The following is a 19,591-nucleotide window of genomic DNA, read 5'->3' as shown; positions in this document are numbered from 1 at the left end:
AACTCCATGTGTTGTCACTATCATGTGTCCTACCATTACTATATCCAACCCAACTCCATGTTCTGCCACTATCATGTATCCTACCATGACTATATCAAACCCAACTCCATGTGTTGCCACTATCATGTATTCTACCATGACTATATCCAACACAACTCCATGTTCTGCCACTATCATGTATTCTAGGTAAATGTTGCAATTCTTCAGTGATTCCTAGACCTGTGACCAAAAAACGAGCTACAGATGGACAGTACCAAAATAAATAATCTAATGACTGCCTCCTCGCAGCAAAATCTGCAGAGCTGGGAATATTATATCCCCATATAAAACAGTCTATTGGTTGCAAGGATTTTGTATAATAATTTAAGCTTTGAATCCGGCATCATTTTGCGTGTCAATTCATAAACCATGTGCCATGGAATCAGTACATTGAAAATCTCTTGCCAACCATTTTGAAATTTATATGGAAAATTAAATGTATATGGCACAGCTGTCAGTTTTTTTGTGGACTGGTATACAGTTCCATTTATCACAATGTTGGTCCTTAATGCAGGGCTAACAAGTTCCTGTTCTACAGTCTTGTAAAGATAGGGGGGTTGACTGGGACAGGCAATGTAACATCTATAATGTTTTGAGAAAATGTTTTTGTAAAACACGCACCTTACATCAGATTATCTTGAAACTTTCTCTCTAAAACTAACTTACATCAAGATTTTACATGTCAACTAACAGAACTCTGCTGGTTGTCCTGGTAACAGATACCAGTCTATCTTCATGTCAACTAACAGAACTCTGCTGGTTGTCCTGGTAACAGATACCAGTCTATCTTCCTGTGAACTAACAGAACTCTGCTGGTTGTCCTGGTAACAGATACCAGTCTATCTTCCTGTCAACTAACAGAACTCTGCTGGTTGTCCTGGTAACAGATACCAGTGGGCAGATCTATTTTATTTGTTCAAACTAAACTACAGCACTTACTTTGATGAGTCAAATCCTCCTGATCCTTTCTTCTCTTCTCCTCCTCTCACAGTTCCACTCAGCCCCGTTGTTCTCCTGCAGTCCACCAGCAGCACAGACAACCTCTTCATACCCAGCAGTAAGGTGCTACTGGGAGAGGCACGAAACGGGGACTCCAGGAGGGAGGAAGGGCTAGCGTTGTCCTGGTAACGATAAAGAGGGGACATAGACACATAACATTATGGATGCTGATGTCACTGTTGACAAAGTGCTTTACAGAAACCCAGCCCAGCCCCAGACAGAGCAAGCTGAATGCTAGACCAGACCAAGCTGTACCATCTGGTGTTCTGTTCTGGAGAGACTCTTCTCTGACTCGTCAGCATCAGGATGTTGTTGAGGTTCCCCAGAGGATCCACAATAGTCATGTCTCTCTCCTGTGTGAATGACAACATCAAACAGCTGGTAAACGTATGACCATCTATTGCGATCACAGAGTCTTACAAGAGGCATGCATATGTCTAAAATGGCCACTTTCATCATGATTTTGTAAAATATTCTTTGTGATGCAAATGTAAAAAGGTTGTTCCACGAAATGGGTGCCTTTTGCATTCCTTTGATATTTTATGTAGAAATTATGCACCAGAATTGGATTGTAAAAATCCTGTTATACAAGATGAAGTGCGCTTTAATATAGACCACGTGGAGATTAAAATAAATCGAATTAAAAAAAATATATGTACCAATGGCAGTACTGAACAACATATTCAAGTGTAGAACTTCAGTAGAATCCCCCTTTAAAACCCCACAGTTCAACAACTGCTGTTTGTGCCCCTGTTTTTAAGACAGTACTCACTGATGGTAATCGGATATTCTGACTCCTCCTCCTCCCTTTTCACTCCTAAAACGTCTTCCTCCTCCTCTTTTATTGAGATAGCCTCCTCTTCCTCTTTTACTCCAAAAGGTTCTTCCTCTTCTTTCACTACATTCTCCTCCTTCAATGTTACGGCATCTTCCTCCATTTTCATTCTGAAGCTTCTTCCTTTCCTTTCACCAGAACTTCTTTTCTCCGTCTAGTTTAGTGAGCTCGTGCTCTGGGCGATTAGCCTAGTGCAGTATGAAGTTAACACATTCGCTAATTTAAGAAGCAAATTACGTTAAAATGAACTATTAGATACGTAAACAGAATTGTGTTCTAAACACCATATAATATAATATACACAGGATTAGTCTAAAGAGCTTAAATGCTCCGGTTTTATGTTCGCTAGCAAACCACCGCGTTGGTTGAATCAGAGGCCTTTTGTCGCTGTTGAAGAAGCCTCCCGCCCGTCCATTAAATTATACGTCACGCAAGAAGCATTACCTGAAATACTCACATTGCCATCTGCTGACTGGAGTGGGTAACACAGATTGGAACAAAAAATAAAGCAATGTCAAAAAAAGTAATTTAAAAACAACCAGATGTTATGTTATCTTACTTCTTACAGCCAAAACTTTCCTCCAGGGCTGACCTGCCCATTAGGTGACAGATTGAAGAGGATTAGGTGACAGATTGAAGAGGGCGACATTAGCTTGGAATATGCCATCCTCGTCAAATTGACCAAGGCTCATCGCTAACAACACCTCACATAATTCTGCCCCAAAACAATGAAAACTTCTCACCCAGTGGCATATGGGATATTTCGGTGAGTGTTGGTGTTGCCACATAAAGCAGTGCCCACTTTGCAAAAGGAAACATGGACAGATAGGACTCTACCTGTGTAGTCCACATGCCCCTTTACCCTTCCTGTCTCTAAAGTGCCCTTTTGGGTGGTGGTATAATTTGTATTCATTTTTTGTCATAGTTATTTTTAACCCACTGCCTGCAAGTCGTTTTTAAATTCACCTCAGTGATTTGTATTTTCCTTCAACTTTCTGAAGAGGAAACAGCCAGGAAAGGCCCCTGTCTGAGTGCATTTGTCTACCACTATGTGTAGCTGTTAGCGATGATGCTAATGACAACCATCTTCTGGTTGATGGAAAAGCTTTCCCAAAAAACCTTGTCAATTAAATGTTAACTACAAAGTAGTCTATGTTTACCTGGCAGAATGATATCATGATTATTTGCATCAATCCAGTTGTGATTTGTTCAGCAAACTCTGCAATCACATGTGTGCTACAGAGACACCACCAACCAAGCAAGGCTCTTGCTGGTGCCACTTGAATTAAAGGGTATCTACACACAAAAATGTAAATGTCTTAGATTTTTATCAGACGACAAAAGTGGTCTCCTTTTGTTGTTTTTCTATTAACAATGTGATATTGAGAGCGAAAAACTGAAAAACAGACAAATCAGAAACCTGGAAAATTACTAAACGGAGAAAACGGAATTTGAGAAAATATATTAAATATTCTATTGATTTTCTCTCATTATGTCACACCAGACTTCGCTTTGGCTAGCCCTCCTGTCCAGCTCAGGCGTTCAGCGTTGCCGGCCTTCTAGCTGCTGCCGAACCTACTGCTGTCAAACGCCCTTCACTCATCAACCCCCGGCCTTCTAGCTGCTGCCGAACCTACTGCTGTCAAACGCCCTTCACTCATCAACCCCCGGCCTTCTAGCTGCTGCCGAACCAACTGCTGTCAAACGCCCTTCACTCATCAACCCCCGGACTTGTCTCGTCATCATTACACACACCTGGTTCCAATCGCCCCTCTATCACTGTATATATACACTCCCTCTGCCATTTTGTCTTTTGTGGGTCATTGTAAATGTTACTGGTTTTCCTGAGAGGAATCTCTCCTACTATTTCCTGAGTACTTTATATAGTTCACCCTGGGCCTTTTTGTTTATGAAGATCTAATTTGAGCACAACAACGTTTGGGTTTTGTTCCGCTTTGATCTGTTGGTGCTGAAATACATTCAGTCTTTCCAAACCTGAGACTGCATCCTTCCTACTCCTCTCTACACCAGTAACACATTATCTAGGAGAGTGTAGAGCAGTGTTAACCAATCCTACTCCTCTCTACACCAGTAACACATTATCTAGGAGAGTGTAGAGCAGTGTTAACCAATCCTGGTCCTCTCTACACCAGTAACACATTATCTAGGAGAGTGTAGAGCAGTGTTAACCAATCCTACTCCTCTCTACACCAGTAACACATTATCTAGGATAGTGTAGAGCAGTGTTAACCAATCCTACTCCTCTCTACACCAGTAACACATTATCTAGGAGAGTGTAGAGCAGTGTTAACCAATCCTACTCCTCTCTACACCAGTAACACTTTATCTAGGAGAGTGTAGAGCAGTGTTAACCAATCCTACTCCTCTCTACACCAGTAACACATTATCTAGGAGAGTGTAGAGCAGTGTTAACCAATCCTACTCCTCTCTACACCAGTAACACATTATCTAGGAGAGTGTAAAGCAGTGTTTCCCAATGCTGGTCCTCCAGTACCCCCAACAGTACACATGTTTACTGTTGTAGAGTAACAGCTGTATCCTGAAGTGACCTTTAACCTCCCTGCTCCTTAATACTTCTTCCATTGGATCAAAGCTTCAGCCAAGTAGGATACATGATAGTGGCAACACATGTAGTTGGGTTGGATATAGTAATGGTAGGATACATGATAGTGGCAACACATGGAGTAGGGTTTGATATAGTCATGGTAGGATACATGATAGTGGCAACACATGGAGTTGGGTTGGATATAGTCATGGTAGGATACTTGATAGTGGCAACACATGGAGTTGGGTTGGATATAGTCATGGTAGGATACATGATAGTGGCAACACATGGAGTAGGGTTTGATATAGTAATGGTAGGATACATGATAGTGGCAACACATGGAGTAGGGTTTGATATAGTAATGGTAGGATACATGATAGTGGCAACACATGGAGTAGGGTTGGATATAGTCATGGTAGGATACATGATAGTGGCAACACATGGAGTAGGGTTTGATATAGTCATGGTAGGATACATGATAGTGGCAACACATGGAGTTGGGTTGGATATAGTCATGGTAGGATACATGATAGTGGCAACACATGGAGTAGGGTTCGATATAGTCATGGTAGGATACATGATAGTGGCAACACATGGAGTAGGGTTTGATATAGTCATGGTAGGATACATGATAGTGGCAACACATGGAGTAGGGTTTGATATAGTCATGGTAGGATACATGATAGTGGCAACACATGGAGTTGGGTTGGATATAGTCATGGTAGGATACATGATAGTGGCAACACATGGAGTAGGGTTTGATATAGTCATGGTAGGATACATGATAGTGGCAACACATGGAGTAGGGTTTGATATAGTCATGGTAGGATACATGATAGTGGCAACACATGGAGTTGGGTTGGATATAGTCATGGTAGGATACATGATAGTGGCAACACATGGAGTAGGGTTTGATATAGTCATGGTAGGATACATGATAGTGGCAACACATGGAGTAGGGTTGGATATAGTCATGGTAGGATACATGATAGTGGCAACACATGGAGTAGGGTTTGATATAGTCATGGTAGGATACATGATAGTGGCAACACATGGAGTAGGGTTTGATATAGTCATGGTAGGATACATGATAGTGGCAACACATGGAGTTGGGTTGGATATAGTCATGGTAGGATACATGATAGTGGCAACACATGGAGTAGGGTTGGATATAGTCATGGTAGGATACATGATAGTGGCAACACATGGAGTAGGGTTTGATATAGTCATGGTAGGATACATGATAGTGGAAACACATGGAGTTGGGTTGGATATAGTCATGGTAGGATACATGATAGTGGCAACACATGGAGTAGGGTTTGATATAGTCATGGTAGGATACATGATAGTGGCAACACATGGAGTAGGGTTGGATATAGTCATGGTAGGATACATGATAGTGGCAACACATGGAGTAGGGTTGGATATAGTCATGGTAGGATACATGATAGTGGCAACACATGGAGTAGGGTTTGATATAGTCATGGTAGGATACATGATAGTGGAAACACATGGAGTAGGGTTTGATATAGTCATGGTAGGATACATGATAGTGGAAACACATGGAGTAGGGTTTGATATAGTCATGGTAGGATACATGATAGTGACAACACATGGAGTAGGGTTTGATATAGTCATGGTAGGATACATGATAGTGGCAACACATGGAGTAGGGTTTGATATAGTCATGGTAGGATACATGATAGTGGCAACACATGGAGTTGGGTTGGATATAGTCATGGTAGGATACATGATAGTGGCAACACATGGAGTAGGGTTGGATATAGTCATGGTAGGATACATGATAGTGGCAACACATGGAGTAGGGTTTGATATAGTCATGGTAGGATACATGATAGTGGAAACACATGGAGTTGGGTTGGATATAGTCATGGTAGGATACATGATAGTGGCAACACATGGAGTAGGGTTTGATATAGTCATGGTAGGATACATGATAGTGGCAACACATGGAGTAGGGTTGGATATAGTCATGGTAGGATACATGATAGTGGCAACACATGGAGTAGGGTTTGATATAGTCATGGTAGGATACATGATAGTGGAAACACATGGAGTAGGGTTTGATATAGTCATGGTAGGATACATGATAGTGGCAACACATGGAGTAGGGTTTGATATAGTCATGGTAGGATACATGATAGTGACAACACATGGAGTAGGGTTTGATATAGTCATGGTAGGATACATGATAGTGGCAACACATGGAGTTGGGTTTGATATAGTCATGGTAGGATACATGATAGTGACAGCACATGGAGTAGGGTTTGATATAGTCATGGTTAACAAAATACTTTACTCAACATATTGTGCAGCTTTCTGTTGCAGGATCTTTTTATGGGGGGGTGCCCTTTGTTGTTTACACATCACACACATGGTTATGGGCTTAAAAAAGAAGACACCAGTACCATGTCAGATACATTTTAAATGTACACATATTTGAGTTTACATCCCAATATGACACTTCATCACAGAAGACTGAAATGTAACAAAATGCCTCGTGTTTATTGAGCTGTACACTGAGATGCTCAGTTGGTCAATATTCCCCTCCAGTGATTCCCCAACATCTTGTCAACATGTTCAATAAAAATGGATCAGATATCTAATACCAGTCTATCTTTATAGACATGTATCCACAACAAGGCTTAGGCCTCCCATATAGTCTGCAAAAAACTCTCCAAAATGTCAATTTTTTTTTAACATCTTTATTTTCATGCATATAACTTGTCAAAAATCATTTTTATTACCAAATTCAGTCTTTCGTGTGGACAATATTTTTTTCATGTTTTCATGAGTGTTTGAGATTAGGTCCCTGAATGGTCAAAAAGCTCTTCAAATAGAAGTATGTTTATAACACATATCTTACAGGTAGGCCCTCTCTCACTCTCTCTCATCATGTCACAAGCTGACAGGCTCCCAGAGGTAGGGTAGGTCCTCTCTCACTCTCTCTCATCATGTCACAAGCTGACAGGCTCCCAGAGGAAGGGTAGGCCCTCTCTCACTCTCTCTCATCATGTCACAAGCTGAGAGGCTCCCAGAGGAAGGGTAGGCCCTCTCTCACTCTCTCTCATCATGTCACAAGCTGAGAGGCTCCCAGAGGCAGGGCCATAAAAGGCCCCAGCTCACTCAACTGCCCCTCCCCTCTCCAACAGCCATCAACCCAGAACATCCTGAAGACAGAACATCTAAAAGATCATCTGGGAATCCTTTCTTCCTCATGGAGCTTTTCAAAAGTGAGGTGAATATTCAATGTGATGTTTGTACAGTGCATTCGGAAAGTATTCAGACCCCTTTACTTTTTCCACATTTTGTTACGTTACAGCCTTATTTGAAAATGGATTTTAAAAATATATATATATTCAGCAATCTACACACAATAGCCCATCATTTGGGGTGGCAGGTAGCCTATTGGTTAGAGCATTGGGCTAGTAACCATAAGGTTGATGGATCGAATCCCTGAGCTGACAAGGTAAAACTCTGTTGTTCTGACCCTGAACAAGGCAGTGTTCAGCGGTAGGCCGTCGTTGTAAATAAGAAATTGTTCTTAACTGACTTGCCTAGTTAAATATAAAACATCTAATTACAAAGCAAAAACAGGTTTTTAGAAACATTTATTAAAGATAAAAAAATATACCTTCTTTACATAACAGTAAGTATTCAGACCCTTTATTATTATTATTATTATTATTATATACGCCAGCAGCATACCACCCTGCATACCACTGCTGGCTTGCTTCTGAAGCTAAGCAGGGTTGGTCTTGGTCAGTCCCTGGATGGGAGACCAGATGCTGCTGGAAGTGGTGTTGGAGGGCCAGTAGGAGGCACTCTTTCCTCTGGTCTAAAAAATATCCCAATGCCCCAGGGCAGTGATTGGGGACACTGCCCTGTGTAGGGTGCTGTCTTTCGGATGGGACGTTAAACGGGTGTCCTGACTCTCTGAGGTCATTAAAGATCCCATGGCACTTATCGTAAGAGTAGGGGTGTTAACCCTGGTGTCCTGGCTAAATTCCCAATCTGGCCCTCAAACCATCATGGTCACCTAATAATCCCCAGTTTACAATTGGCTCATTCATCCCCCTCCTCTCCCCTGTAACTATTCCCCAGGTCGTTGCTGCAAATGAGAACGTGTTCTCAGTCAACTTACCTGGTAAAATAACGGTAAAATAAAAATAAAAAATAAAAAATGAGACTGTCAGGGTAAAAACCAAGCCATGAGGTAGAAGGAATTGTCTGTAGAGCTCCGAGACAGAATTGGGTCGAGGCACAGATCTTGGGAAGGGTCCCAACACATTTCTGCAGCATTGAAGGTCCCCAAGAACACAGTGGCCTCCATCATTCTAAAATGGAAGAAGTTTGGAATCACCAAGACTCTTCCTAGAGCTGGCGGCACAGCCAAACTGAGCAGTCGGGGGAGATGGGCCTTGGTCAGGGGGGTGACCAAGAACCCGATGGTCACGCTGACAGAGCTCTAGAGTTCCTCTGTGGAGATGGGAGAACCTTCCAGAAGGACAACCATCTCTCCACCTCTCCACCAATCAAGCCTTTATGGTAGAGTGGCCTGACGGAAGCCCCCCCTCAGTAAAATGCACATGACAGCCCACTTGGAGTTTGCCAAAAGGCACCAAAAGGACTTTCAGACCATGAGAAACCAGATTCTCTCGTCTGATGAAACCAAGATTGAACTCTTTGGCCTAAATGACAAGCGTCACGTCTGGAGGAAACCTGGCACCATCCCTAGGGTGAAGCATGGTGGTGGCAGCATCATGCTGTGGGGATGTTTTTCAGCAGCAGGGACTAGGAGATTAGTCAGGATCAAGGGAAAGATGAACCGAGCACAGTACAGAGAGATCCTTGATGAAAACCTGCTCCAGAGCACTCAGGACCTCAGACTGGGGGTGAAGGTTCACCTTCCAACAGGACAACAACCCAAAGCACACAGCCAAGACAATGCAGTAGTGGCTTCGGGTCAAGTCTCTGGTCTCTGAATGTCCTTGAGTGGCCGAGCCAGAGCCTGGACTTGAACCCGGTCTAACATCTCTGGAGAGACCTGAAAATAGCTGTGCAGCGACGCTCCCCATCCAACCTGACAGAGCTTGAGAGAATCTGCAGAGAAGAATGGGAGAAACTCCCCAAATACAGGTGTGCCAAGCTTGTAGCGTCATACCCAAGAAGACTCAATGCTGTAATCGCTGCCAAAGGTCCTTCGACAAAGTACAGAGTAAAGAGTCTGAATACTTATGAAAATGTTATTTTTCAGTTGTAAAAAAAAAAGAAAAAAAGAGCAACAATATCTAAAGACCTGTTTTTGTTTTGTCATTATGGGATATTGTGATGTCATTATGGGATATTGTGTGTAGATTGATGAGGGGAAAAAATGATTTAATACATTTTAGAATAAGGCTGTAACGTAAGAAAATGTTGGAAAAAGTCAAGGGGTCTGAATACTTTCTGAAGGCATTGTATATAGCCATGTTATAAAGTATGAAAAGGCTTGTTCATTCACATTTCATGAAATCACTATGACATCATCATATTTGTATATATCCTAATGAATAAACTTTGGCTGGAAACATGGTTATTATTTATTTAACAAGGTAAGTCAACTGAGAACACATTGTCATTTACAGCAACAACCTGGGGAATCATTACAGGGGAGAGAAGGGAGGATGCATGAGCCAAATTGTAAACAGTTTATATAGTTTATACAAATATTAGTCTCTTAGCTCTTATTGCAGGACTTTGACTGTGGTACATCACCTCCCCAGTCAACCTATTGTGTGTATTGAACATTCATATTGAACAGCCTTACCTATAGAGTAGCACCACCACCCATCAGCCTATTCTCTTCTTGATATCAAAGCTGCAGTGTATTGTATCTGTAGGAGTTCATGATTAATAATCCTATTTATTTCAAGCCCCACTAAGATGTCACCATAATATTCCTTTAAAGCCCCTCTGTCAGATATAAATCATCAGAGTGGGAAACCAACTGACATGTAAACAATGGAGCAAATGTGTCACTACCAGAGTGTATTATGACATCATATAGAACTACTCAGACATTCTAAATATCACTTGATTATCAGAGGGGTGTATTATGACATCAGATAGAACTACTCAGACATTCCAAATCAGGCTTCATCCATATCATGAAGGTGGATATTGATCCAACCACTTCAAAAGTAATGACCAGGCTGATGGAAACAGGTTATGCCTTTACAATTTTATAAAAGCCGACAGAAGATATGTTAGTTCGTTTGACATGGTGGGGTCTTTTTGTGTCAGTTAAAATGTTTAAGCGAGAAATGGCGGTGGAAACTCTTTTATGCTCAAATATTTATATTTAAGTTTTGTCACGCAAAGCCTTTTATCTGCAATGAGTATGTTTGATAGAAACATTTCTGGTGGGAAAATGCGTATATTGTTTTATGCAGATGTTTGAATATTCACATGAAAATCTGTCTCAAATTACATGGAAACTTAGCTACTAAGGTGGATATTGATCCGACACCTGATGCTTATTCAAACCAGCCACTGGGCACAGACGTCAGTTCAACATCTAGTTTCTATTTACATTTCTTTGAGTCGTCAACTAAAGTGAATTCAACATGAAATCAACACAAAATGTCACCTGTCATTGGATTTAGGTTGCCAGTTGGATGAAAAATAACTAAAAATAACTGATGTTGATGGCTTTTTACAAATCCAATCAGTTTTCTACATCTATCATCATCACATGGATTTGTTTTGTTGAAAGTACGTGGAAACAACGTTTATTCAACCAGTGGGAGGCTTGTAAATGACCCCAGGAAAGTGGAACGAGGAACTCTTCATTGAGACAATTATAAACAGCAATCCGTGGCAGAGTTGTGGTGGATATTATAAAATAAGGATCTGCTGGAGTCCAAGTCAAACCAAGTTTCTTTATTTCTGAGCTAGGAGAGAATAACAGAGTTACACAGTTATTCATACAAGGACGCAGGTGCAGCTGGTTTGCAACACATAATGATGGTCCCAAGAACAGGAGATTATAATAGGACAGTTTCACAAGGTTAGTCACATAATCAGTTATGTGGACACACATACAATTAACATTTTCCGTTACAGTCTGAACATTTTCATTTCATTAAATCATCAGTGGGCCAACAATGAAAATGTCAACAATGGAACAAATGCATCACATCCAAATATCACTGTATTATCTGTAGTGCTGGAGGAATGACACACCCAGATAAACACACACAAAGAGTTTAAAAAGACCATTTAAAACAAGGAACTTATCTCCGCTATATTCAAACTGACATACTCCATATTAAATTCATGTTTTCTAATAAAAACAAACAAATATATGTTTGAGTATACCTTGTACCATTTAATTTCATATGGTAAAAACAAGTAAACACATTATCAGTCAACAATATAAGACAATGGGAGCACTGTGTATGTTCTCTGATGAATTTTAAGTCAATGAGATGTGAAATATCAATATACAAGTAATTCTTCTCTTCTGTGTGGATTCTCTCATGACGTTTAAGTGACTGTGATGAGTAATATGTTTTCCCAGTCTGAGCATTTTGTAAGCCTTCTCCTCTGTGTGCAGTCTCGTGTGTTTTTTAAGGCTTCCTAAATGGGCAAAAACTTTGCACCCTGGGAGGAGTGGTAAGGCTTCTCTCCTGTGTGTATTCTCTCATGTTGTTTCAGATCCCCTGACTGGCTGAAACACTTTCCACACTGGGAGCAGTGGTAAGGCTTCTCCCCTGTGTGTATTCTCTCATGAGCTTTAAGGTTTCCTAAACCCTTAAAACTCTTTCCACACTGGGAGCAGTGGTAAGGCTTCTCCCCTGTGTGTATTCTCTCATGTTGTTTTAGCTTCCCCGACTGGCTGAAACACTTTCCACACTGGGAGCAGTGGTAAGGCTTCTCCCCTGTGTGTATTCTCTCATGTTGTTTTAGCTTCCCCGACTGAATGAAACACTTTCCACACTGGGAGCAGTGGTAAGGCTTCTCCCCTGTGTGTATTCTCTCATGTCCTTTCAGATCCCCTGACTGGTTGAAACACTTTCCACACTGGGAGCAGTGGTAAGGCTTCTCCCCTGTGTGTATTCTCTCATGAGCTTTAAGGTTTCCTAAATCCTTAAAACTCTTTCCACACTGGGAGCAGTGGTAAGGCTTCTCCCCTGTGTGTATTCTCTCATGAGCTTTAAGGTTTCCTAAACCCTTAAAACTCTTTCCGCACTGGGAGCAGTGGTAAGGCTTCTCCCCCGTGTGTATTCTCTCATGCCGTTTCAGATGCCCTGGCTGATTGAAACACTTTCCACACTGGGAGCAGTGGTAAGGCTTCTCCCCTGTGTGTATTCTCTCGTGAGCTTTAAGGGTTCCTAAAACCTTAAAACTCTTTCCACACTGGGAGCAGTGGTAAGGCTTCTCCCTTGTGTGTATTTTCTCATGTTGTTTCAGGTCCCATAACCGGTTACAACCCTTTCTACGGTGGGAGCACTGGTGTCGTCTTGCTGGTTTGGACGTCCCTGGCTCTGGTTCCTCTGGTCTTTCTCCTGCCAAAGGAGTCTTTATTTTTAAATAAAGACCCGAATGAAACCTCCACATGCTAAAACAACCTTGCTACGAGGGTAAATCCTAAATCAGATCTCTCAATAACCTGAGGCCAGTTTTAACAATTATAGTGTGATTTTAAAACAAATGTAGAGCTTCCTGGCAATTACTGCTATGTTTACATTACTTATTTTATTCATCCTGTTTTACAAGTCAGAACACAAAAAACTAGACAGTTCTAGGACACTGAAGACACAGACGTCGCTAGATTCCAATCGAGCAGGTGGTTCTAAATATATAACTTTCATAGCTGAATGATACAGAATGTGACCTACACACTTCCTTAAACATAAAATAACTAAAGAAGTAATTTTGTGTGGAAGTCCAAAACTTGTTTTTACATCAAAGACACAAAGCACATCAGTAACATCTCCCCGTTGTGGAAAGGGTTTGACACATGCTGTTTAACCTGTTAGGCGGGCTGTCCCGACATCGGTACACTTATGACAACATCCAGCTCAAGTGCAGGGCGCGAAATTCAAAATCTATTTTTTAAAAATATTTAACTTTCACACATTAACAAGTCCAATACAGCATTTGAAAGATAAACATCTTGTCAATCCAGCCAACATGTCCGATTTTTTAAATGTTTTACAGAGAAAACACCACATATATTTATGTTAGCTCACCACCAAATAAAAAAGAGGACAGACATTTTTCACAGCACAAGTAGGATGCAAGTAGCATGCACAAGCCAACCTAACTAACCTAGAACCAACCTAAATAACCTAGAAAAAACTACCTCAGATGACAGTCCTATAACATGTTACACAATAAATCTATGTTTTGTTCAAAAAATGTGCATATTTTAGCTATAAATCAGTTTTACATTACTGCTACCATCATAGCTACAGTCATAAATCGCACGGGAGTAGCCAGAGAAAATACAGACACCAACGTCAACTACTAATTACACATCATAAAACATTTCAGAAAAATATATGGTGGATAGCTAATGAAAGACAAAGATCTTGTGAATAGAGCCAATATTTCCGATTTTTGAAGTGTTTTACAGCGAAAACACAATATATCGTTATATTAGCTTACTACATTAGCTAGCACACAGCAGCATTGATTCTAGTCAAACGGTAGCATAGCACAGTTCGACAGATATATGAAAAAGCATCCCAAATTGGGTCCTTATCTTTGTTGATCTTCCATCAGAATGTTCTCCAAGGGGTCCTTTGTTCAGAAACGTCTTTATTTCGATCCAGAACGAACGATTTCCCTCTTGAATTAGCAAGCACACTGGCAGTGCGACGCTAACCTCTCCATCTTGACAAAATTCTTGCGTCGCATCACGTCTAAAGTCCAGAATAAATTTCAATAATATAATTAAACTATATTGAAAAAACATACTTTAGGATGATATTGTGACATGTATCAAATAAAATCGAAGCCGGAGATCATATTCACCTTTAACGAGCGTTTTCCAGGAGCCGAGTCCAGGTCCTACTTCGCGCCCAGAAAAAAATAATAAAGTGCGCAAGTCTCACTCCAAGAGGTTGTGTTCAATCCCAGGACGAGATATTCAAGTCCTTTCTGCTCTCACTTCCGCATGACACCCAGGGGAAGGCGTATGATGTGTTTCTACAGTCCTAAGTGACATGCCCTTTTATAGACAAGGTCTTGAAGAGAGACATCGATTTTGGAAATCTCACTTCCGGATAGGAAATGGGCTGTAAAAATAGTTCTGTTCCACTTAGAGAAATAATTCAAACGTTTTTAGAAACTAGAGACTGTTTTCTATCCAATAGTAGTAATAATATGCATATTGTAAGAGCAAAAATTGATTAAGAGGCCGTTTGAAAATGGGCACATATTTTCCAGTTTTTCAATACGCCCCCTGCAGCCATAAGAAGTTAAATGGACCAATTTGTTATTTATACATTCACAGATTTTCAACATTTTGACTAGCGCTGATGTTATATTTCGGGCAAAGTAAAAAATAAAGTGAAATATTTGGGTAGATGTTCCTAAAACTGATAGTTAATACAATTAACAAAAATATAAACGCAACATGTAAAGTGTTGGATGTTTAATGAGCTGAAAAAAAAGACTGCAGAATTTTTTACATCCCTGTTAGTTAACATTTATTCTTTGCCAAGATAATCCATCCACCTGACAGGTGTTGCATATCAAGAAGCTGATTGAACAGCTTGATTATTACACAGGTGCAACTTGTGCTGGGGATAATAAAAGGCCACTCGAAAATGTGCAGTTTTGTCACACAACATTGCCACAACATCACAAATGGTCCTTTTGTTCGATCAATTCTGTCAATTCCTCCAAAATGTCAATTTTGAGTCCCTGGCGGCGTAGTGTGTTACACGGTGGTTACGTGTGGGCACGTTTGATTAAAAAAAACACCGGTTCCAACTCACCCAGCATGACTACAAAATATCTAATAAGTTATCTGTAAACGCTGTCCAAACATTTCAAACAACTTTCCTAATCGAACTTTAGGTATTTTAAAACATAAATAATCGATAAAATTTAAGACGGGATAAACTGTGTTCAATACCGGATAAAAACAACGTGAAGCGTGTGACCTGGAGCGCGCATCAAAACATTAGAGAGCACTAGGCTGGACCCTCGTTCTGAATAGCCGTACTTCTTAAACAATAAATCTATGTTTTGTTCGAAAAATGTGCATATTTGAGGTATAAATCAGTTTTACATTGCAGCTACAATCACAGCTACCATCAGAAATAGAACCGAAGCAGCCAGAGTAATTACAGACACCAACGTCAAATACCTAAATACTCATCATAAAACATTTCTGAAAAATCGATGGTGTACAGCAAATTAAAGACAAACATCTTGTGAATCCAGCCAATATTTCTGATTTTTTAAGTGTTTTACAGCGAAAACACAATATAGCATTATATTAGCTTACTACAATAGCCTACCACACTACCGCATTCATTCATCAAGGCACGTTAGCGATAGCAATAGGCACGTTAGCGATAGCGAATAAACCAGCAAGATATATAATTTTTGACTAACCTTGATAAGCTTCATCAGATGACAGTCCTATAACATCAGATTATACATACACTTATGTTTTGTTCGAAAAGGTGCATATTTAGAGCTGAAATCAGTGGTTATACATTGTGCTAACGTAGCATCTTTTTCCCACAACGTCCGGATATTTTTTCTGACACACATATTCTGACCAAATAACTATTCATAAACATAACAAAAAAATACATGTTGTATAGGAAATGATAGATACACTAGTTCTTAATGCAATCGCCGTGTTAGAATTCTAAAAATAACTTCATTACGATATGCAGTTTACGTTATGGCGAGAGAGTACCCAAAACCTGGCCGCAAACGACTAGTTCACATGTACGACAGATATATGAAATAACATCATAAAATGGGTCCTACTTTTGCTGATCTTCCATCAGAATGTTGTACAAGGGGTTCTTTGTCCAGAACAATCGTTGTTTGGTTTTAGAACGGCCTTTTTCCCTCTCGATATAGCAAGCACACTTGCCAAGTGGCGCGAATCTCTCCATCGTCAACAAACTCAGAGAACGGAACACGGCAAAACTCCCGAAAAAATTTCAATAATCTGATTAAACTATATTGAAAAAACATACTTTACGATGATATTGTCACATGTATCAAATAAAATCAAAGCCGGAAATATTAGTCGTCCATAACGACAGCTTATCAGAAGGCAAATCCAGGTCCCTTCACGCGCTCTCCAGAAAACAGGAAACTGGTGACACGTCATACAAAGAGCATTTATTCGAGCCCAGATCAAGTTACACACTCCATTTCTCTCACTTCTCTCACTGCCTGTCGACATCTAGTGGAAAAAGTATGAAGTGCATCTAAACTAATAAATATCAAGGACTTTAATAGGCAGGCCCTAGAAGAGAGCATCGATTTCAGATTTTCCACTTCCTGTCAGGAAGTTTGCTGCAAAAGGAGTTCTGTTTTACTCACAGATATAATTCAAACGGTTTTAGAAACTAGAGAGTGTTTTCTATCCAATAGTAATAATAATATGCATATTGTACGAGCAAGAATTGAGTACGAGGCCGTTTGAAATGGGCACCTTTTATCCGGCTACTCAATACTGCCCCTGCAGCCCAAACAGGTTAATAACTAGGGTTAATATCTGCCTGGCGCCCCAACAAAATCTTTATCTTTACCCCCCTCTAACAATACCGCTACAGAATTAGCATAGTAGGCCATGTAACTAAAGGTAATCAGAAATATTTAGGACTAACTTATTCCTTGCCACCCATTCTGAAACTAACTGCAGCTCTATGTTAAGTGTTGCAGTCATTTCAGTTGCTGTGGTAGCTGACGTGTAGTGTTGAGTCATCCGCATACATAGACACACTGGCTTTACTCAAATGTCATTGGCATGTTGTTGGTAAAGATTGAAAAAAGTAGGTGCCAAACAGCTGCCCTGGGGAATTCCTGATTCTACCTTGATTTTGTTGTACAGGCTTCCATTAAAGAACACTGTGTTCTGTTAGACAGGTAGCTCTGGGGCGGCAGGTAGCCTAGTGGTTAGAGCGGTAGGCCAGTAACCGAAAGATTGCTGGATCGAATCCCCGAGTTGACAAGGTAAAACTCTGTCGTTCTGCCCCTGAACAAGGCAGTCCTAGGCCGTCATTGAAAAAAATAATTTGTTCTTAATTAACTGACTTGCCTAGTTAAATAAAGTTTACATAAAAAAAAAAAACTCTTTATCCACAATATAGCAGGGGGTGTAAAGACATACGTTTTTTTCAGCAGCAGACTATGATCGATAATGTCAAAAGCCGCACTGAAGTCTAACAAAACAGCCCCAACAATACTTTTGTCATCAATTTCTCTCAGCCAATCAGTCATTTGTAAGTGCTGTGCTTGTTGAACGAACTTCCTTATAAGCTGAAAGTCTCAATTTGTTTACTGTAAAATAGCATTGTATCTGGCCAAACACCATTTATTTTTTTAAATGTAAGGGTTGGTAACAGGTTGATTGGTCGGCTATTTAAGCCAGTAAAGGGAGCTTTACTATTCTTGGGTAGTGGAATGACTTTAGCTTCCCTCCAAGCCTGAGGGAACACACTTTCTAGTAGGCTTAAATTGAAGATAATGCGAATAGAAGTGGCAATATTGGCCGCTATTATCCTCAATCATTTTCCATCCACGTTGTCAGACACCAGTGACATGTCATTGTTGATTTTTTTGCCCAAAATTTAATTTAAGGTGCTCCAAAGCTTTTTAAAATCATTCTTCATGTCATTTATCTTTGTTTGATAGTGTAGTTTCTTCTTTTTATTCAGTTTAGTCACATGATTTCTCAATTTGCAATACGTTTGCCAATCAGTTATACAGCCAGACCTATTTGCCATCTCTTTTGCCTCCCTCTTCATCATACCATTTTTAAATTCCTCATCAATCCACGTGGATTTAACAGTTTTTACAGCCATCTGTGGATTAGATGAAGGAGGGGTTGAGGTCAGGACAGATTCTCATCAGGGAGATAAAGGTTTGGTATCCTGTTACCCTCTTTACTCTCTTCCTGTGGAACCATAAGATGTAAGGATTGGAGAGAAGGAGGAGTGTCTTAAGTGAGATATATATCTGGATGGAACAAATGTTGGGATGTCTGAATTACAGCTGTACATAACCTTTGGGAATAATTCAACTTGGTTAAAGCTTCTCTAGTGTCCGTGAGTTATTTACTGTGAAAAAAAATAACCTTACAACATCAACAACATAGGAATCAAACAATTGTATGACCTCTTATATAGCACATTAGGCCCAGCCTTTTGGAACTTTGGTTTTCCTAGATATGGCTACTATATTGTGATCACTACATCCAATGAATTTGGATACTGCTTTCAAACAAATTTCTGCAGCATTAGTAAAGATATGATCAAAATATGTTGATGATTTCATTCCTCTACTGTTTGTAACTACCCTGGTAGGTTGATTGATAACCTGAACAAGGTTGCAGGCACTGGTTACAGTTCAAAGCTTTCTCTTGAGTGGGCAGCCTGATCACAGCTTTCCTCCAGTATTAGTTAATTAATTAACAGTGTCTGGAGTTTAGTTTGCCTGTTCTACAGTCTTGTAAAGATAGGGGGGTTGACTGGAACAGACAATGTAACATCCATAATGTTTTAAGGAAAAGTTTTTGTAAAACAAGCACCTTAAAACTTCTTGACACTAGGGGGGCGCCATTTCGACTTTGTAAAAATTCGTTCCCAAATTAAACTGCCTCGTACTCAATTCTTGCTCGTACAATATGCATATTATTATTACTATTGGATAGAAAACACTCTCTAGTTTCTAAAACCGTTTGAATTATTTCTCTGAGTGAAACAGAACTCATTCTGCAGCACATTTCCTGTCAGGGAGTGAGATTTCAGAAATCGAGGTCCCTGTTCTGAGGCCAGTTTATAAGTCCCCATGTAAGCCATTGGGCTACATGCACTGCATACGCCTTCCTCTAGATGTCAGTAAGCGGGGAGAATTTGAATGGAGTGGATTGCGCAATC

The 19,591-nt window shown here is 40.3% G+C and overlaps 1 protein-coding gene across 1 annotated transcript in view; it reads right to left on the bottom strand.

Moving 5' to 3' along the window:
- LOC120039789 (zinc finger protein 850-like) overlaps window positions 1–19,591 on the bottom strand; it is a 62,811-nt gene that overhangs the window by 10,330 nt on the left and 32,890 nt on the right. Inside the window, exon 4 of the mRNA XM_038985168.1 lies at window positions 12,172–12,907. Coding sequence (XP_038841096.1) covers window positions 12,172–12,907 — 736 coding nt within the window. The remainder of the gene's footprint in view (window positions 1–12,171; window positions 12,908–19,591) is intronic.

This window comes from Salvelinus namaycush, unplaced genomic scaffold (genome assembly GCF_016432855.1).
Source record: "Salvelinus namaycush isolate Seneca unplaced genomic scaffold, SaNama_1.0 Scaffold3, whole genome shotgun sequence".
Classification (NCBI taxonomy): Eukaryota; Metazoa; Chordata; class Actinopteri; order Salmoniformes; family Salmonidae; genus Salvelinus; species Salvelinus namaycush.
This window is presented reverse-complemented; position numbering and strand designations above follow the sequence as displayed.